The sequence below is a fragment of the Saimiri boliviensis genome, chromosome 4, assembly GCF_048565385.1.
Source record: "Saimiri boliviensis isolate mSaiBol1 chromosome 4, mSaiBol1.pri, whole genome shotgun sequence".
Taxonomy (NCBI): Eukaryota; Metazoa; Chordata; class Mammalia; order Primates; family Cebidae; genus Saimiri; species Saimiri boliviensis.
This window is the reverse complement of record NC_133452.1, coordinates 4,467,065-4,488,439: the sequence shown is the minus strand read 5'-3', so window position 1 is coordinate 4,488,439 and position 21,375 is coordinate 4,467,065. Positions and strand designations below refer to the sequence as shown.

The window sequence follows — 21,375 nt, the reverse complement described above, 5'->3', positions numbered from 1 at the left end:
GATCTCATAATGCACAATTTGCTGACTATATTAGTTCTAACAGTTTTTAATGTGTATGGATTCCTCATGATTTTCTATATATAAGGTCATGTTATCTGTGAATAGAGAGAGTTTTACTCCTTCCCTTTTATTCTGGACACGTTTTATTTCTTCTTGCTTTACAGTGCTAGCTAGAATTTCCAGTGTAATGATGAATAGATATCGTGAGAACAGACACCCTGGTCTTTTTACTGACCACAGGGGCAAAGCATTTAGTATTTCAGAGTTAAATATAAGGTTAGATGTAGGTTTTTAAATAAATGTCCTTTGTCAGATTTTTAAAAATCAACAAAATAAATATGTAGAATGTTTACAGATAGTTAGAAACTAGTAACAGTCTTCTAAACAGTGCACATGTAAAAGGAGAAATCACAGAAAAATTGTGAAATATTTTAGACTAAATGATAAAAACACACACACCAAAATTTGTGATATGCAGCTAAAACTGAGTTAAGATGAAAACATATAATATTAAATATTTCTGTAGGAAAAAAGGGTTTTGAAGTCAATGACTTGAGCTTCCTTCTTAATAACCTAGAAAAGGAATACTACTTTAAACCCAAAGCAGAGACAAGAAATAATAAAGGTAAAAGTGGCAATCAGTGAAATAGAAAACATGAAAGCGAGAAAAGAAAAGCAAATTATGGTTCCTTGAAAATCAATTAAAATTGATAAACCTCTAACTGGATGGATAAAACAATGAAAGGGAAGCTCAAATCTGTAAGAGTAGGAATCAAGAAGCAACATCATCAGTCTCTGTAGACATTAAAAAGAGTAAGAGATTTCATAGAAAAGCTAATATTTCTAAATTCAATAGCTTAAATTAATGAACAAATTCTTTAAAATACATGAGTTATCAGCCGGGCGCGGTGGCTCACGCCTGTAATCCCAGTGCTTTGGGAGGCCAAGGCAGGTGCATCACGAGGTCAAGAGATCGAGACCATCCTGGTCAACTTGGTGAAACCCCGTCTCTACTAAAAAAATACAAAACATTAGCTGGGCGTGGTGTCCCATGCCTGTAATCCCAGCTACTTAGGAGGCTGAGGCAGGAGAATTGCCGGAACCCAGAAGGTGGAGGTTGTGATGAACCGAGATCGTGCCATTGCACTCCAGCCTGGGTAACAAGAGCGAAACTCCGTCTCAAAAAAAAAAAAAAAAAAAAAAAAAGACATGAGTTATGAAACATGACTGCAGAAGAAACAGAAAATCCAGATAGCTTCATATCTATTTAGAAAATTAAAATATTAATTAAAAATTTTCCTCCCCACACACACAAAACCCTCCAAGGCCAATGGCTTTACTGGTAAATTTTATGGAACATTTTTGTGAGAGAAGCACACCTTAATAACAAAAATTGACAAAGATGTTACCAAAAAAAGTCATGTCTACATCCCTCACGAATTTTGGAGCCAAAATCCTCGTGAAAACGTTAGCAAACAAAATGCAGTAGTATGTAAGAAGTGTACCGCGTGACAACCAAGTGGGGTTTATCCAAGGTGCGCGAGGTTGGATTAACATTTGAAATCAATTCACACAATGCATCACATTAACAGAATAAAAGAGAAAAGACGTTATGATCATCTTAGTGGCTGTGGAAACAGCATTTGATAAACTTCAAGATGCCTTTGTAAAAATAATTCTCGGAAAAAGTAGGAATACAAAGGAAGACCCTCAGCCTAGATCGAACCGCAGATATCATATGAATTGATGACATATTATATTCTGTTTTCCTAAGATTGGGAAAAGGCACTAACCAGAATCTACTGTCACCATTTCTGCTCGAGACCTTAGCAGAGGTCTTAACACCTAACAGAACCAGAACATCATATAAAAGGCAAACAGACTGGTAAATAGGCAAAACTCTCAGAATTCACAAGTGATCTATGTGTTTCTACAGAATACCCCAAAACTACTAGAGTAAGTGTTTTTCAGGGTCACAGCACACAAGGTCAATATACAAAAATAAACTGTATTTCTACATACCCACAACTGAAAAATGAAATTGCCACAGTAAATTTTTAATAATAACACCAAAAAAAAAAAAATCAAGTTTCAAGAACCATGTCTCCAAAGGACAGGTAAGGCCCCTGTGCTGGTCACCACAAAACCCACTGAGGGAAACTAAATAAGGTCTAACTGAGATGTTGCGCATGTTTATGGGCTGCAAGATGCAATACTGTCATCATGGCATGAATCTAAAATGGTCTATAAATTTCATGCAAACCCCAGCAAAACGGCAGTAGGATAGCAGGGCTTTGGGTGGTTTTTTTGTTGTTGTTTTTTAAAGAATCAGACTTATTCTAAAATGTATATGGAAATGCAGCAACAAATCTAAAAGAGCCATGGAATATTTGACAAAAAAAAAAAGTTCAGAGAACTTTCACTCCTTGGATTTAAGAATGATTATAAAGTTATAATAATTAAGACAGTAAAATATTGCCCACATTCCTAACCAGGAATGTATTCATCTAAATTCATCTTTTAAATACATGATTCAAAATTTATTTTTCTTGGCTGGGTGGCTTGCACCTGTAACCCCAGCACTTTGGGAGGTGGAGGCAGGTGCATCACTTGAGCTCGTAAGTTCAAGACAAGCCGGGGCAATATGGTGAAATTCTGTCTCTACAAAAACCACAAAAATTAGCTGGGCTTGGTGTTGTGCACCTGTAGTCCCAGATACTCTGGAGGCTGATGTGGAAGGATTGCTAGAGCCTGGGAGGTGGAGGCTGTAGTGAGCCAAGATCATACCACTGCACTCCGGAGTAGGTAACTGGAGTGAGACCCTGTCTCAAAAAAAAAAGTGTGTGTGTGTGTGTGTGTGTGTGTGTGTGTGTGTGTGTGTACATATATATAGCATAATTCCTATGTACCACTACTGTTTCTTCCCAGAGGAAAACATATATAATAAAAGGATCAGAGGCCAGGAGCAGTGGCTAACACATATAATCCCAAGCACTTTGGAAGGCCGAGATGGTAGGGTAACTTGAGCCTATGAGTTCGAGACCAGCCTGAGCAACATGGCATGGCCCCACCTCTACCAAAAATACTTTAAAAAATTAACCAGACATGGTGGTATGCACCTGTAGTCCCAGCTACTTGGAGAGCTGAGGCGAGAAGATCGCTTGAACCCAGGAGCTCCAAGATGCAGTGAACTAGGATCAGGCCACTGCCTGCCAGCCTGAGCAACAGAGCAAGACCTGGTCACAAAAATGATAAAAAAATAAAAAACAGGATCAGGTCACAGATACCAAAACAGTTGCAGGTTTCAAGCTCACTCCCAGCTTACTTATTGGTCAATTTCACTGAAACCCCAAAGGCATGGTGCTCAGGTTGTATGATTCCATGTTAAAGAGTGAACTACATATTTTCTGGTCATGGGTAGTTCAGCACCCACCTGAATATTAGGATAATTCATAGGAATTTCCCAGCAGGCATGAGGGGTGTGCATTCCAGTTGGGGCAGGTGGCCTGAGAGCTTGGCATGAGTTTCTCATGTGCAGTAGCATCTTATTATAAGGGCTTGGTAAACAGAGGTAGGCTTACAATGAGCCTTATGGGCCCAGAATCTTAACTGTGATGCCTAACTCTACCTACTTTCCAAGATTATTTATGTTATTTATTATAACCAGCCTAATGGTTTAGCATTTTCTTCCTCCATTTATATAGTCCAGAAAATTGAAGCTCTGGACTAGAGAACTTTCCTAGGGTCTCACAGCAAGTAAGGCAAATGAACACCAAAATCCAGGCCTTTGATACCAAATTCCAGGCTCTTTCCAGTATATAGCTGCCACTGCCCACACTGCACAACCAAAAAGACCCTGTCTGAATTATTAAAATACTAATTCCCAGAATTTGAACTCTGGGACACCTTTAGAAACTCAAACTCTCAAGATGTCATCTATCTTCCATGTGTGAAAACGGTCTCCCCCAACCCCAGAGCTTAAGGTCCCAGGAAAGGGGCATGTGACTCAGTCTCCCTGCAGCCCCCACAGCGGGGCTACGTTCCTGGTGGTGGTACAATTCAGCTTCCCAAGCTTGGTTAACCACATTTTCCTCTTACTTCCATACTATTAGCACCACTGACTGCAGGGGGCCAGAAGCCTCAGCCTATTTCCATATAAATAATGAAGAAGAAAATAACTAGAGATACAACCATAGTACTTATTCATATGTGGTCTTCGTTATTCATATGTGATCTTAGTTATTCATACGTGATCTTAGTTATTCATAGCTGATCGTTTTTCTTTCACTAATGCCTTTCAGGTCTCAAAGTGTGAACCTGGGGTGACATTGTGAAAGGAATGACCCTAAGGCAAGATGCTTTAAGCCCTCTGTCACGCCCATGTAAGGGCCTCGGCTGGGCGGCAGCGCCAGGGCTGGGAAAGTGCCCGCAGTTTAGCCAGCTAGGGAAGGAGGCGTCCAAGATGGCTGAGATGTCTCCTTCCCCGGAAGAGTTAGGAGAAAACTCTGCTCCTCCATCTCTTGTGGTAGGCCTGACGCCTGTCAGGGAGGCCCGCAGACATCCGCGGGCTTAACTGTCTGTGTGTGATGCTGTGCTTCAGTGGTCACGTCCCATGTCCACTCTCGTGTTCCACTTCAGCACCTGGTTCCTTTTTTCTTAGAAGAGATCATCAGTAAAAATAATATAAATTTTAATGTCTTTGGTCTTTCTTGACAAGTATGGAAAAGTGCTGATGAATTATGCTCCTTCCCTCATGCCAGCTACTAGAAAGCCTCAGGCCTCTACCTATATGACACATGATGTACTTGACCCTATAACTGACCACCAGTGCCACGCCCTATCTACCCTGTCCCCAGGTTTGTACTCAATAAAAGAGTGTGCGGACACTCGGGACCACTGCTGGACTCTGAGCTTTGGTCAGCAGTGGACCCCTGGGCCCAGACTCTCTTTTCTCTATCTCTGGGTCTTATGTCTTTTATTTCTACAATTTCTTATCTCCACACCAGCAGAGAGGGGCTCACAGGATCCTGTAGGGCTGGACCCTACAACTAACGTCCACAAAGGGGCCAGCACTGGAAAAGACCCTGAGAATACAAAACCTGGGCAGTCAGGGTCGTGGAGATGGACAAGTGTTGAGTGAGGTGACTGTGCAGAGGGGATCACGGGATATTGGGACCACAGGTGGCACTGCCTGCCCTTACCCCCTTCCCAAATGTCCCCCAGCCCTCCTCCAGCAGAACCAGCAACTATGCAATTAGAAACCACAGTCCAGATGGCTGGAACTAGTTCTATTGCCCAACACTACCCGGACAGTGGGGTTTATTCAAAATATAATTTGCCAAAATACATCAATAAATCCGATTTAGGGGTATTTCTACACGAGTCGTAGTAAAACCAAGAAAAGCTTTTAATGATAACTTACAGTAAGCACATCCCACTGGGAAAGTAGCCACAAATGGCACTAAAAAGCCAGCTAGTTACACTTCAGTTCTGGGTTTATACTCCATAAGGCAAACACAAAGATAAATGAACACCACTTTGTCCTAGAACTGTTAGGTGGAGCCTGAAGAAGTCAGAGTGGGACAAGCAGTAAAGTTAGCAACACTGACTTGGGAAAAGCTTTTGCTACGCCTGTGGGTGGTTTCAAACCCCTGAGCCTTTTAGCTTCACCATTAATGTCCATGTTGCTAGTATATTCATAACGCTGCTGTGACACTCCTGCGTAACTAACCCGGCTCCAAGCTACTGGCCACCTATAACTTGCAATACCAAGGTATACTTGAAATACTAAGGAATACGAGGTTTGGAATGCTAAACTCGAAGTAGGGGCAGCCTTAAGGATTCGGCCACTAGATGGAGAAATTGTCCCAATCTAGCGCCACTGCAGTTCTGTTTTGCTTTTGAGAAAAAGAAGCGGGAAAGATATTTACAAATGCCATTTTGTTCAAAGTACTATGGTAACTGCACTTTCCATTGATAAATAATAACTTTTTATCAATTTAGTTTATGTACAGTACTTTAACTCGAATAGACACCAGTACTGATGTCTTGATGACATCAGTACGTTCTAGGTTGTTTTTATCCACATCATCTATGATTTAGTGTTGAGCAAATCTCTTTAAAAGCATTTACCGTCTTTTAAATTGTTGTGGCAATTAGCACTGTCTATGAAAATTTCACTTCCAGTTTTGCAACTAACTAGATAAAATATTAAAGTCTGTAATAGAGTAAAATGCTCTTTGGGGATAAGGTCTTTACCAACAGCTGTAATAAACAGTAAATACCACAAAAGAAGCAGCTTGACTAATAACTGGACCAATCACATTTTGCATATTGACTTTATTTTGCAGAAAATGCTTTCTGCTGATTGTCTTTGGCTATTTTGTCAAAAGAAAAATACGAAAACAATTCCAGTTTAACACAAGAAGTTGTCTACATATGCTCAAAATACACACATTCTAGCGGGCAGAGCATTCAAATTTCCAATTCAGCTAAAACCTGCTGCCCTCAACTATGATTTTATTCTGTCCTTAACAGCTCAACTCTAACTACTTGAAAGCAACAAGGAACAAGATTAAAAGTGTGCTTTTTATCTCACTAAAGTAGGGCCGGTGGAGTTTGCAAATCCTGGTGCACCAGAGTTGCCAATACATCGTATGAGAACAAATCAAAAAGAGTTTCTGGACCCTGGCAAAGGTTTTTGACTGTGAATCAGCTTGTGCCGTCGGTGGATTCATCTGTAAGCCACTGGGGACCGCACCGCTCCTGCCGGTGTGAGCCACGGGCGCTGGGGCTCTGGGAACAGCCCGGCTGTGCTCCTCCTCTGCTTTGAAAAGAAAGTGAGGCTGCATTTCCTTCCTTGATCCGTGAGACTGCCACTGTGCACCTGGCAGGTCCATCCAGTCACCAGTGGCTGCCACGACAATGTCCCTGCGTCCTCCAGGACCTGGGCCCGGCTGCCTCACATGGAGGGCGGCGACACAGGTGTCCATGAGGCTATGAGGCGGCCTTGGGCTGCGTCGTACTGGCTGTCCGCGATGTCGGTGGCCGCCGCCGCCCCTTCGTACAGTGGGGATCCCGAGGAAGAGGGCGCCGGGACCGCGTGGGTGAGGGGTGCGTAGTGCGCGGGGGAGCCCCGGAAGAACTGGGTCCCCAGCCCGTTGGACACGGCTGCTGCCTGGGAGCCCGGGGTGACGGCGCCGTTGCTCACGGACCACAGGCTGGGGTACTGACTGCAAGAGAAAGACCCCAGTGAGCAGGGCCCGGGCAGAGGAGCGGAACCACACCAGGAACCCCGTTCTGAGCGAATGCGTGGTGTGACAGTTTTTTTCTTTCAAACAGGTCATTTTCTCCAAATTACTAAATGACTCACAAGCACATTCGGTGATGTATAGAAGTTATTATATCTCTTAACAAGAAACAAAATCATCGGGAAGCTGACCAAAAAGATCATCCACACAGTCAGAGCTCACGGAACAGCGCTGTTAAGTTTCACTGAGAAAGACGCAGGACAGGCCAGTCACAGTGGCTCACACCTTAATCCCATCACTTGGGAGGCTCAGGCAGGTGGATCACCTGAGGTCAGAGGTTTGAGACCAGCCCGATCAACATGGTGAAACCGTATCTCTACTAAACACGAAAAATAAGCTGACTCACCCTGTCTCTACTAAATATTAGCTGGCTGTGGTAGCACATGCCTCTAATCCCAGCTACTTGGGAGACTGAGGCAGAAGAATCGCTTGAACCCAGGAGGTAGAGAGACAAGATTGCACCATTGCACTCCAATCTGAGCAACAAGAGTGAAACTCTGTCTCAAAAAAAAAAAAAAAAGACTCAGACCAGTAGTTTTGCACTCTCATTCAGAATAAAATTTTTCAGATATTCTCAATCAAAAGTTATCGCCAATGGGCTTAAGTACCCCTGTTTTGATCCGGCACACCCCACCCCCACCACTGCAGTGATTCTCACGGTGAAGACCAGCCTCTCCTGAAACACTAAGCAGTAGTAGATATTCCTTAGAGTAACTCCAGCACAGACACGACTCCCTGCGCTTCGCCTGTTCCGTGCAGAGGTGAGTTAGGATGGTCCAGGGCAGCAAGAACAGCACCTGGCAGTCACACGAGGAAGCAAGTCCCACGTCTGCCCTGAATTAGATGTCACATTTGACTACGCCCGAGACTACTTTAGAGACTGTGTTTCGCAGGAAATGAGTATTGACCCCTCTGCTCTAAGTACATGGAAGTGGATAGTATTAAATTATGGTAAGATTTTATTTTGGGAAATACTCTTCTCTTTCTATAAATGAATAATGAGACCTTTTGTTGTATCGCCATACTGTTAACTAGCCTGAGTTCATCAAGGCAGATTATTGTGCCATTTTACAGATGAAAGCTTCAGGCTCTAAGATGCCCATTAAGAGCTGCATTGAGACCCTTGGGTGGGGCCGCTGTCAGCAGCTTGCAGAGTGTGGGTCACGTGAGCAGGCGCAGGCTTCTGGGGCCATGCTCTTGGAACTCTGAAAGCTTTGTTTATGCATTGTTGCTCTGTTTCTAACTGCAGGCAACTGAATTCATATTATGAAGGCACTGTTTTCTGGACAAGAATTAAGATCGCAGACATATTTTGGTATTCTAGAAAATGAAGTGCATTGCCTTTGAGGTCAAGATCACTTAATTCCAGGCTCGCGCTGCTGTGAGCTAACAGCTGGTCCAATCACTTAACCACTGTGGTCCTCCTTCCTCACTGGAAAATGAGAGTTGACTTCTAGCTTTGATATTTTAGGTTTTTATATTCATCCTCTGAAGAAATTAATATATTTACCAGCCTGGTTGATTTTATCAGCCATTATCCCTCTGCATAATTTGCAAATTGTTAACAAAATCATCATTATTCTTTACCAGTTACCTAGCATATGCATTGAAGACTTCGATCCTATATCCATAGAAAAGCCAACACATTTATTTCCTTAATTTAATAGTTCCTGTTGGAAAAAGTCTGAAAATATCTCTTTAAGTTCTGCCAACCGACCTCAACAACCCTCTGGAAGACAGGCAGAGGCTGGGTTATTTTATTACCACCTTCCTTTTAGAGGTGAGGAAACGAAGCCTCAGAGAGGCTAAGAGACTTGTCCGTCACATGAACCTGTAAGGGGCAGAACCAGGATGGGGACCCTGGTTTCATTCAGGGATGCGATAGCGCAGCTCCCATTCCGCACCTTGGCTGTAAAGGAGCCCAGACCTCCCAGGGAACAGACTGCAAACAGGAACTCAGCAGTCATGTCACCTGTGATCCCTGGGCATAGTTGACTAATAAAGAATTCTAAATCAAGACCCGACCATCCACAGGGACAGAGGAGAGTAAGAACTAAGGGCCCACAGAAATGGAAACAGTGTGAGGTCACAGGCAGAGCTCCCAGGAAGCTTTCCACCAGGTCGGGAACATCTCTTACCTGGAGCTGGTAGGTGGGCTGGCATTGTGGCTCACGGGGAGCATGCTGGGATGGGCAGGCATTCCGAGGCTGGACCAGTTGTCATGGGGTTGCAGCATGGATAAACATGCAGGTGAATTGTCAGAATAGGCTAAGCAGGGAGGGTAAGAAAGGGCAGTTATAGATGATGTCTTCCCAGAACAACAAAGTACAGTGAAATACCAGGGGCTAAGATGCATGGCCAGATGGCTGCGTTTGAAAACATATCCTGGGAAAGCCAAGCTTTTTCCCTTATCATGAGATCAGTAGATGCCCTGTAGACATGAATCTTACTTGACTTGTGATTGCTTATCTTTAAAAACAAACGTAACTTTAACCTGCCTTTTTTCCAGTGATTACTTTATAAGAATGGGTGATAGAAACCATTCCTCTTCAGGCAAAATTAGAAGTAAGATCTTCCCGCCTCGGAGTCTAGCCTCTGGTTGAACAAGTCCCAGTGACTCCCTAACCCAGTAAGGTCCTTTCATTTCAAATCAGCTTTAATTGCTTAATTGTTTTATGGTGTTCTTTGGCGATTTCCCGTCTTTCGGAGCCAGACAAAATTAAGTCTAGTCATATACAGTGTTATAGAGAGAATGAGGCGCGGGGTCTTTATGGTCTATCCCAGGGTTGGGAATATTGGAGCAGCATCAGCACCACCTGGAAGGCTTTTTAAAACACACATTGCTGGGCCCCACCTGGAAGGGCCGCCTGGCAGTCTAGGGTGGGGCCTGAAAATATGCCCACTCTCGTGGTGCTGAGGCTCTGGCCTGGGCATCCTACTTGGAGAATCACTGGTCTAGTCAGGAATTCTTGTGCCTGCCTGCTTTATTGTCACTTTAGAGACGGTCACAAAAGACTCAAACCTGGTCTCTACTCCTAAGGATCAACCACGGTTCTATGGAAGGGCCCAGGAATTTGTCATTTTCAAAACCCGGAGCACCAACTCTAAGGCCCATGCGCGAATGCAGGCCTCTGCTCTGGGTCTCTGTGGCTGAGCCAGCAGTGGCAGCCGTGGAGACATACACTGAGGGTCTTCTCTTGAGCCTCTAAAAAACTGGGCTTGGGTGTGGGTTCCAGGGAACCATCTTTTGTTTAGATTCTGAACCCTGCAGAATGCCTTTCCCCAAGTGTCCCTGCAGCCCCCCACCAAGCCCTGGCAGACTGAGGCTTCAGACTTACTTGGAGAATTGTTCCGATGAGCGTAGGGGCTGGGGTAGGGCGAGGACCGGTGGCTCCTCAGGGTTGGGTACCTGTCACAGCCGTGCGTTGGGGGGAGGGAGAGGGCACCTCCAAACTGAGGATGAGGATTTGCAGGTGGACACAGGGTGCTGGTTCCAGGAAGAAGCCACCCCCCTGCTGTGAGAAAAAAGTGCTGAGTGACAGGCATTACTGCTCCCTCCATCATCACGGAGAGCAGAGTAGAGCCAGGGACTTCCCACCTTCCCCTCAGGAGTCCCTGATGGAGTGAAGAGTGTGTCATACTTGGGACACAGTCCGCCTCACAAGGCATCTGAGGCCATCAGTTCCTCCTCTCTTACCACAGGCAACCCAAGGCTTTCAATCCTATGGGTACCTGAGTAAACCCAGGAGCCGGGCCTCAGGCAACCCAAGCTGCTTCCTCCTGAGAGATTAATACTCCCCAAGGCAAGTCAGCTTTCCTCTGCTGAGCATGAATACAATGTGACCAGAGGCAGAAAGAGAGGTGGGGTGGTGCTTAGACAAAGCACCTTCTCCTCCCCTTCTCCTCCTCTGAGACTCAGCAGCTGCCACCCACAGAGACTCAGGAGCTGCCTTCCTAGCTGGGGGTGAAGGAGGTGGGGTCGTTTACTGCTCTTCAGGTTTAGGCTCCCCCCATTCTCCCCAGGAGAATCAGAAAGTGCTTCCAAGACTGCCCTTCCTTCCTCTAAAACTACAATTTCTTCTCTCCACTTTTTTTTCCCTTGGAGACTGAGTCTTGCTCTGTTGCCTAGGCTGGAGTGCAGTTGTGCAGTGGCAGCTCAGTACAATCTCCACCTCCCAGGTTCAAGCGATTTTTACGCCTCAGCCTCCTGTGTGGCTGCGATTACAGGTGCCCACCACCAAAGCTGGCTAATTTTTGTATTTTTAGTAGAGATGGGGTTTCACCATGTTGGTCGGGCTGGTCTTGAACTCCCTGACCTCAAATGATTCATCCGACGGGGCCTCCCAAAGTGCTGGGATTACAGGCATGAGCCACTGCGCCAACCTCTTCTACACTGTTTAAGGCTTCTTGATGTAATTCAGCAACCCCAAGTGGAACAACTACTCTGGCGTTAATTTCCAAACTACTAACAATTCTCCAGGCAGCACTGAAAGGAAGGCTGCAGACGTGCCCTCACTGCCAGCCGGCCCTGGCCAGAGCACTGGCTCAGTCCTACCCAGGTCACTACCCTCCTGGTTGTTCCATCAGCCTAGGAAATGATATAAAATAGAAACGCCTGTGAAAGAAGGAGTGTGCCCTGCTCGTTCACCAGCCTCTTGACCAGCCAGCGGAGCCATGTCCATTGTTTAACATCTCCAAGTCTCTTTCCCAGGTGGAGAGGACGCATCGGGGGTCAGACAGAGCCGTTTCTCCCGACAGATGCTGCTACGTGATCCTCTATCCTGCACTCTGACTCCTGAACTCCTAGAAGGAGCTAGACTTAAAGCCAGTTCTCCCATCCTCAGAGCCACTGTTGCCACCAAAACCAGCAGGAACCAGTGAGTCATCCCTAGAACCAAAGGGCTAACTAAGCATCACTGGAAAGATGGCTCTTCAACCAGTTATGAAAGCCTCGCAGAGGATGTAACGAGCTAGATTCTCCTATTGCCTGATACAAGAGAGAGTCTGAACACTCAGCTAGGTCTCATCGATCCACCCCAGGCATGGTGGCAGCTGCAAAAGCTGCCAGGGCAAAACAAAAGCACCCAGGAGAGTATCCACAGCCCGGATTAGAGCAGAGGTTAGATGGGCAACACAGCTTCGACATCATAGGGCCAAGACCTTGCTCGGCAGCAAGGCAATCTTACATCCCAGGCGCACCCAAAAGCCCCTTGTCTTCTCCATCTCCACCTCCCAGCTTGCAGAAAGTCTAGTCCCATGACGCAGAATGACACGACAGAGTGCAACAAACCGTACATTGGGAGTACCCAGGCTGCTGGCCGTCTCCAGGTTCCTCCATCGTCTCTTTGTGATCACTTCTATCAAAAAAAAAAAAAAAAAGCATATAGAATTGTCAGAAAGAAGGACATTCAGAAAAGTGTGCAGCAATATTTCATCTTTCTGCATACCTCTTTGCCCAAGGGTATTTATAGTTAGAATTCTCTCACCTTTCCTTTGCATCAAGGAAAGCTTTTGCAAATGGATTGTACTTAATTTTAAGAGCTGTGATCTGAAAAACAAGAAATTGCATTTACTAGTATATTGCCTATTAGTCAGGGGATTTATTTTGGCACCAAGAAATTGAGAAACGCCAGTACTACTTTTAAATATTCAAATATAGTCAGACTTCTTTCCACACACAGTTTTCTGTTTGGAACTGAAATAGCTGAGTAATTGTAAAGAGTAGTGTGTTTATGAAAAACGTTCAATGCCAATGTTCTGAGTGGGATTCACAGTAAATTTAACCTGCCACTATGTTCCATGTAATAAATCCGAAATGGCTGAAAATGCAAGCCAGGGCTGCTTAGGAAGTCGTGATCTGATAGTCCTAGTTTGTGGTCCACACTAACCATGCATACGCCTCATCCCGAATTTTCAGTACTTTGGGGTTGGGCTTAGGCATAGACTGACAGGCACCTTTGCAGTAGCTGGCAGCTAGTTGAGTCTTCACACTGCAGAGATTTCAGGGGTTGCCCCCCACCCTTTGGGGAAGATTTCCAAGGAAGGACAAGCCGCTGTCTCACTCATGTCTTGTTCTCAAGAAATTCTCACACCGTTTGACCTGAATGCTTTATGCATCTTTTCATTTTGAGCAGATATTCTAGTTTTAGACACTTTTATGGAGAATTCAAGGGGAGAACGTTTCAGTGGGGACTTATTTTATACAGTCCTCCTCTGCGCCTCCATTTCAAACCCCCAAAAAATTATGTGAAAGAGCAGGAAGCCTTCCTCTCAGTGCGGTTAGCCTCTCCCGGAGCCGCACACCGGGACAGCACCCGCCTCTATCCCTCTCACCTCTTCGTTCTGATAAGCAGTCACCGCTATGAACTGGGTCTCAGGGAAGCAATGGCTGGTGATCATGCGCTGTGGACCCCCAACTCTCACTATGTGAATTCGAGGCTCATACTTATGCAAGGAGTTCAGCATGATCTGAGGGAGACAGATACAGGATTGGTGGCACTGAAAGTCCTGTGTTAAAACAACAAAACATCCATTTCTCCAGAATGCAGAAAGTCCTCTGGCTCCCAAGAAAGTGCCTCTACTGTTGAGGGAAATGGGGTTCTGCCAGAGGAGGCTTCTCTGCGGTTTATACGTGCTTCTCCCACAGCCGGCATGGAAAAGGGATGTGAGATGCTACACTGCGTTAAAGCAATGAACGCTCATCACAAATCCTTTCACCTGGTGCAATAAAGTACTACGGCTTCCAGAAGCCTACAGACATTTTTTAAAGCCTGGGCTTGTTTGCAACTTGCCTAACCTGGGGTCTTCAATGAACAATCCTCTACTAAAGACTGTTTTTTAGAAAAGCACTTTACAAGTTTGTTGAGAATCCACGCAGTAAGTACTGTGGAGCATGTTTAACTTGAAATGCGGCTTTGTCATCAAGGCTGATACTTGCTTCGCTCCTAGGACAGTTTAGAGCTAGACACAGAAGTTCCCCAAAGCTCTAGATCTTTTAAAGGGGAGTGCATCCGCTCGTGGATGTTAACAGCTTAGTATAAACAGCACTAAAGGCGTAATTAGAGAAGGCCGTGGCAGCTTCTCCTGGACACCTCCAGTCCAAGCAGCGTCCCTTCCCACAGCTCCCGAGCAGAAGGCGCAGCGCGGCCCCTCCCCTCCCAGGCCCGGCGGGCTCCGCACACCTACCTGGCCCCCTCCGTTGAGCTTGTTGGTGAGCTTGACTTTGCTGAAGGAGACGGGAGCCTTCATCCAGTGGGCCCCAAAGTTGGGCGAGTCGGGGTGGATGTAGACACAGCTGGGCGCCTGCGGCTCGGGCTTGCCCCCGGGCACCCACTCCCCGTTCACGTACTTCCAGCGGTGGTTGTCGGCTGCCACAAAGTCCAGCAGGAAGGAGTACATGGCGTTGGGGTCCAGCCCAGACACGTTCACCTTCAGCACCGGGAACATCCGTCTGGAAAACAGGGGGCGGGCGCAGGAGGACCCCGACTCTGACCGGGTAGGCCGGAGGTCAAAGCGGGGCACAGAGAAGCACCCTGGGGAACGTCCAAGGGTGACTCCCAAGCTCCCCTTTCCTCGAGCCCTACCAGGTCCAGGTGGCCGCCGCACCATCTCCACGGCCTCGGGAGGCAGGGGCGGAGAGGACCTGACGAAGGGATTCAGTGCCGGAGGCCATATCCCGCGGGGACAGGCAGCGGCCCGGGCGCGCCTCGCGGGTCCCGGGATGCCTCCAAGGTCGAAACCCTGGGGCGCGCGTTCCTCCTCCCCAAGCTTCCGCGGAGAAAGCCCCAGCAGAGAGGCTTGTAGAAATCCACTCGAGGGCGTTGACCAGAGCGGGAACAAACACAAAGCCCTCCTCCAGGAGAAAAAGGGTTCGACCTGCATGTCTCTGCCAGGTCCCCAGGCTGCCCGGGCGCTGGAGAGCGCGGCGCACGCGGGCTCCGGGCGCGCACCCACCTGCCGTTCTTGGTCACGATCATCTCGTTGGTGAGCTCCTTGAAGCGCAGCCACAGCTCGCTCTCCTCCAGGCCCACGTGCAGCTCGCGCTCCGTGGGGTCGCCCTTCTCGCTGCCCGCCTGCAGCTCGCTCTCCACCGCGCTCAGCAGGTGGTCCACTCGGTACTGCAGGCTCTTCCCCGCGCTCTCGGTCCCGGGAGAGCTCATCCTCCCGTCCGCCCCCGCTCCCCGCCGTCCCGAAGCCCAGACTCGCTACCTGAGAGCCACCTTCCCCGGTTTCGGCAGCCGCCCTTGCGAGAAAAGGGGCCCCTCGGACAGAGAACTGCGACGGCTCCGGGGTCCCGCACAGACCCAGGAGGAGGGCGCGGACCGACACTTGGGGGGAGGGGACCGGGGAGAGGGGTGGGGAGAGGTTATTCCACTTGAACTCCCCAAGGCGCTACTAGAGTAGGTCTCTGGGGACCGAAATTCGGTGCCCTCCCCATAAATAGAGCCGTGGCGGCGCCGCTGGAGGACCCGGCGGATTGGGCCACGCTCGCTTTGAAGTGCTGGGCAGCCGCCCATTGGCCGAGAGCGGCCATATCAGACCGGGCCGGGCGGGTCTGTGAGGCCGGGGGCCAACAATGGGCTCCCGCGCGCCTGTTTCCTGTAAATCCTGGGCCCCAGCCCGCCCAGCCCCGGCCCAGCCCCTACACCCCCGCCCTCCCCCAAATGTTTGCACCTCCATCAAAGCGGCGGGGCTGGCCCGGGAGGAAGGAGGAGCTGGACGCCCCGGCCCGCCCCAACGCGCACCTCCGTGAGGGGCTGCCCGGCCGCGGGCGATGCTCCCGCGCACGGGGTCTTCCTCGCTGTTCAGCGCGCCGGGAACCCGCAGCAGCGCCACTCTGGAACGTCCGCGCTGCCTCATCTGTCCCCGCTCGAGGCGCGCCTCTCTCCCCTCCCAGGGACCAGCGCACTCTGCCGGGCTTTGGGACGCGCCGCTCTCGACTCGCCTCAGTCGTGCGGGTCTCGTGCCTCCGACGCCTCACCTCTCCAGTCTGGCAGTTTCCAGTGCACCAGTCGCCACACGTCCCTCGCCACGGAGCTCAAGGCGGCGTCGCGGACACTTAGGATCGTGGATCAGCCCGCCCCGGTGTCGGGTGTCCCCGCGGCTCGCACCGTCTGGAAAAGGAAGCTCCGCGCGAGGAGAGGGAAATGGACGGAAATAAGCAATAGCAAAGCGACCCCTTCTAGGAAGCGTCGGACTTGGTGCCGAGGTCTGCGCGTGCACCGAGGGTGCCCAGGCGTGTGCGTGGCTTCTGCTGTGTCATTGCTTTCGCAGAAGGTGGGAGTGGGACCGGGCTGGCGGGGCTCAGGGCGCTTTCCCCGCCCGGCAGCAGCGCCAAGCGGTGTCGGCAGCGGTGGTTTTATTACCTTTCGGTGAGAACTTTCGCGAGGAGAGCGAAGGAGAGGTGACAATGAGCAGGAAATAGTTCAGTGGGGTCTCTTTAAACAGTAACAATCCTCCTAAAACTGGAGCCCAGGAAGGGGGAAGGAGGCCGAAGCTCCCCGGTCCAGGGCCTGGCTTTGCGTTTCTGCACACCTCGCTCTTTAGCTGGACGAGGGCCTGGGGTTGCAACCTCAGTTTCCCGGTCTCCTTGGCGCGCACTCCACTCCCACCCCCTTTGGAGAAAGCCAGTGCATTGGATGGGGCGGCGGGTTCAGGGCAGCCTCGCGCCCTAGCACACGGGTGTTCCCGACAACCTGGTATCTGCGACCCGCGCTGAGTTTCCCTGCCCCCCACCCCTCGCCCCGCAGGGCTTGCTCCGGGGTCCGGAATTGTTTGTGAAGCAGCCGGAGGGATCCCCGCTCCGGACTCGACGGATCGACTCGCCTCGCGGTGTGGGGAGGGCTCCCAGCAGCCAGTCCCGGGGGAGGGTGCCTGCCGCCCCGGGGCACGGGGCTCCTTCACGCGCCTCTCCTGCTGACACCTACGACTCCGGAAGCCGGAGCGTCTGGTCCCGGTCCGCATTTCTTAGTCTTTTGTTTGGGATGCAAGGAAATACCCAGGAGGCTGACCCAAAGGGGGACGCTTCCTTCTGGAAAGAGGCCCCAAAAGGACCTCATTCACTCCTGACGCCGGACCATCTTGACGCGCCTTCGCCGGCCCGTCGGGCCCTGGGCATTCGGGGAGAGCTTGGTGCACGTCACTCTCCTTACTGTGGGTATCAAAACGTCTAAGAGGTCGTCGCGGTGACCCAAGGCCTCCTGAGGATGGGATAAAGGGAAAAGTGGAGGGGGGGTGCAGGAGGAACGGGGGTGGGTCCCAGGCAGTTGAGGGCCTCGGAACCCCAGGCACTAGAGCGAAACCTCTCCTGCGGCTTCGGGGCGAAGGAGTCCCGAAGGCCGGATCCCTCCCGTGCGCTCCGACTGCCTCGCGGCGGCGTTTCCCACAGTCGCAAAGCGCCAAGAAGACCGGAGGGTTTAACGGATCGCTCTAAAACTGTTCCGAACAGGAGGGGCACAGCCAAATAAGAATAGAACTCCCTCAGGAAATAATATTCCATTTCTAACATGCGCAATAAAATCTCTGCCCTCCAGAGAGAATGTCCGCAGCATCGAAGAGTAAATTAACCCAGGAACTGAGCCACACACGTTGGGGGAGGCAGAGGTTGGAAGTCGCCGACTTTAACCACAAGCTGTGCAGTGTCACCTGTCTTCACTTTCTAACGATTATTTTTCCTCCCCTTTCTGTGGCTGATTTTCTGATCTTTGTTCCTGGGTTCTCGGACCAGGCCCACTCCCTCCGCCTTTTCAGCGAAGGCTACAGTGCATGACAGTTTACAGCCAAAAACTTCCTCCAGCCTGGCTATAAAGAATTCCCAGTTAATAACAACGCGCTTCCTTGGGAGGAAAGAGGGGCTGAGGCACAGCCAGCTGTTTGCTCCAACGTCTAGCTCCCCTTGGGAAGCCCAGCCTTCAAGGAAAACAAGACAAAGCCTTATGGCTGGGCCTCAGGATGCAACTGTCCCCCCACAAAAACATGCTGGAAACATTTATAACAAAAAACACACGTACACCCCATTCAACTCCCAGAGAGGCAGTTTTCCCCGGACCAGTCCCTTCTGAAAAAGCAAAGCCTTTTATCTTTAGGAGCAGGCAGTAATGAAGCTATAACAGGCTTCAGGAGGAGGGCAGAGGACAGCCTTGTGCGACTCTTACCCCACACTCTAGTCGATTTTTCTGCAAGAAAAAAGGTATTCCTTTCTGATTATGTGTGTGCTCCTTGTAGAAATATTATATGTGTCTGTCTTCATACATATGTAATACTGTCACCCTCAGTTTCCATGAGGGGTTGACAAAGATGTCAAAATCCAGGGATGCCCTGGTCCCTCGGCGTGATATTTGCATATAACCTATGGACTTTCTCCATGAACTTGAAATCACTTCTAGATTCCTTATAATACCTAATACAATGTAAATGCTATGCAAATAGTAGTTGATACTGTTTTGTTTTTTATTTGCATGATTTTTATTGTTTTATTATTTGGAGGAGGTGATTTGGAATGTTTTGTATCAATTCAGCCAACCACAGATATGGAAGCTGTGGCTGTGGAGGGCTGGCTGTAGATGTATCTATACGTACACAAATGCTAACCTCAAGCACTAAGCAAATGTTCCTGTTTGGGGTGTTTTCCTCATCTTTTTTTCATGTTGTTGTGCTCATGAGCTCCTTCTCCCACACTGAATATAAGCAGGCTTGATGCAAACATTCACAGCCTCTGCATTAGCGCTAACAGCCGTGTCTCATGGCCAATAATTCTGCTACCAGTTGGTTTATTTGTCTCTCCCATTAAAAGAAACCCAGTGTCTTTTGTTTTTGCTTTCAAAGGTGGATAACATAATTCTTTAGACTCTTTACCATTAAAAAAATTTTAAAGGCCATTGGGTTGTTTGGGTGACTGTGGTTTTGTGGGAAAGAACAGAGACTTGTGTTTTAAAGTCTTCCTCTCAGGACAGTGATTCCACCCTGTGCACAGCCGGCCCCTCCCTGCTACTTGGAGAAGGCTCGGTGCTGTGCTCCCTGAACGGCAGGGAGGCTGCAGGGCCCCTGGGGTGGACGCAGAATTGACGGTCAGCCCAGGCTGCATCTCAAAACCAGATCCCATCCATGCAATTTTGTCAAAGTCAGTGGACTTTGTCACACATGACAATGTGCGGTTGTTTTAGTGACAGGAGTTCACACACTAAAAACAAACCAACCTCGCCGGTTGAATGTTTGGGAATGTGACAATCCCAAACATTTCTCCTTAAAGCGCCAGCGCTTCAGCTCTGTGTCTTTGGAATTCAAGGTTCCAGAGAAGTCAGTGGGCTGCTGGATTTTGACCTCTTCCTCGGTAGAGAAGGGTAGCTTGAGTTTTTCCATCTGGATACTTAATTTTTTCAATCCCTGGTGGTTGATAGGTTTCTTGTTGATATGTTTCAGTGGGAGTCTTTTACTGATTTTGCTTGGCCTGTAGGGAAAGCCCTTTCCAACTAAAGTCTCTTCAGTTCTGATTGGTATGATGACAAGTACTGTTTCCACCTCAGGGCTTATCTGTACTTCCAAATCTGAGGACCCTTGCCTGTTCTCCCACCTCCTCCCCTCCCCCACCGAGTTGTTTCAGCTCTTAGATCTTTCTGCATATATTAAATGGCTTGTGAAATGTTTTTTCCACACCACTCTGTCAATTTGCCTCCATGTCACTTTCGGTTTTTACTGCCTCCAATGCAGATTTTATTTCTCTGTTGTAGCCTCAGTTTTCTGGTAATCCCTATTTCTCCCATGTCCTTTGTCATCTCCGTGTCCCTTCCATTGCCTTCTGGAGCAGGCTTTTTGCTCCTTCAAGTCCTGTTTCTGTTTCTTACAGGCCACGGTTTTCTGCAACTTCTGGTGCCCATGGTTTATTTTCTCCCAGGACTGCTTCTCCTCTGTGTCTTATGAATAATTCCTCTCCCCTCTTCTCTTTCGGCCCTTTCTGGGAGTCTCCCCGATATTTTCTTCTCCTTCTTCCTCCTCTGATACGGGGGTGACTGCCCAGCATGCCTCCTGCTGGGCTGCACTCTCAGGGGCCCTGGAGGGACGCCCCTTTCACAGATAGGTTGGGAAGACAGAGGTGTGGAGCCTTCCCTATTCACTGTGAAACCAGCCCTCGACTCACGGCAGGGACTCAGCAGGTCTTCACTGCGTGGTTGCGTTGGCAACACTGAAATGCCGTAACGTGTCTATCTGAGAAGAAGCATTAGCACTGTACTCAAATCCACTGGGCATGTGCCACTGAGCTGTTTAACCAGGAGCAAAACGGCAATCCTTCACATTGACTCAAATGCAGGATGCCTCTGAAACTCCAAGGGCCTTTCTGTAATAACTCGCTTATTGATTCAAGTAGGTGTTTTTGGAGAAAGCAAAGGAAGGGTTTCCTGTGAAAACTGTGTGTTAAATGAGATCTTAAGAATTACTACAAGTGAGCTATTCCAAAGGAAGCTTGAAGATGAGGGGACAGGAACATGCTTGCAGGCCGAGAGTGACTCCAGTAATCAGGACTGGGGACCCCATGCAATTATGTCATTCACATGTATACTCCTATGTATGTCATACTACTGGAAATTTTCTTTCTTCCTCCTCTACAACTAATTTTGAAAATCCTATTTTGGCCCTGAATGAAATAGGAAGCCCCCAGCAAATTCTCTGGCAGAAAAGAATGTTGGAAATAAGCGCGGGTAGAGACGTACACACACGTACTTCACTGGACCAGCTCCAACTTCATCATCACCATTTAGCAGGAAAGGTTGACACGATGTCCCTGATCAGAACAGGCTGTGAGGGCTGCTTCGAAGGGATCCGCAGGGTGGGCAGGCTCGGAGCTCTGCACTAGGGCTTGACACTTGCCCGAGGAAGCAGGGGTGGGAGAAACCAGGAGGAGCTCCCTAGAAACCGCTGCGGAGAGAAGAGGGGCGGGGCTCGCCCCAGAGTCCCAGGGAGGCCGCTGTCCCTGTGGAAGAACAAGGGACACTCAGGAAGGCGGAGTGTGGCTGCAGGACCCGCAGAGCCCCTGGTCACCTGAAAAAGGACAGCCTATGGGGCTTATAAAGTG

General features: G+C 48.8%; 1 protein-coding gene across 3 annotated transcripts; it reads right to left on the bottom strand.

The window, feature by feature from the left end:
• Positions 1-6,324: 6,324 nt before the first annotated feature.
• TBXT (T-box transcription factor T) lies at positions 6,325-15,719 on the bottom strand. 3 transcript variants are annotated; one of them, XM_039467719.2, is made up of 8 exons: positions 15,264-15,719; positions 14,496-14,760; positions 13,644-13,778; positions 12,797-12,858; positions 12,606-12,667; positions 10,649-10,825; positions 9,449-9,578; positions 6,325-7,232 (listed from the first exon to the last, which is right to left on the bottom strand). In XM_039467719.2, exons 1-8 carry the CDS (start codon positions 15,467-15,469, stop codon positions 6,962-6,964), a joined length of 1,308 nt encoding a protein of 435 aa, XP_039323653.1. In that variant the 5' UTR covers positions 15,470-15,719; the 3' UTR covers positions 6,325-6,961. The 3 variants fall into 3 exon arrangements, with proteins under 3 accessions (XP_039323653.1, XP_003933838.1, XP_039323654.1); XM_003933789.2 differs by having other exon boundaries at positions 6,962-7,232; positions 10,649-10,822; positions 15,264-15,469; XM_039467720.2 differs by lacking the exon at positions 10,649-10,825 and having other exon boundaries at positions 6,962-7,232; positions 15,264-15,469.
• Between the last annotated feature and the right edge of the window lie 5,656 nt (positions 15,720-21,375).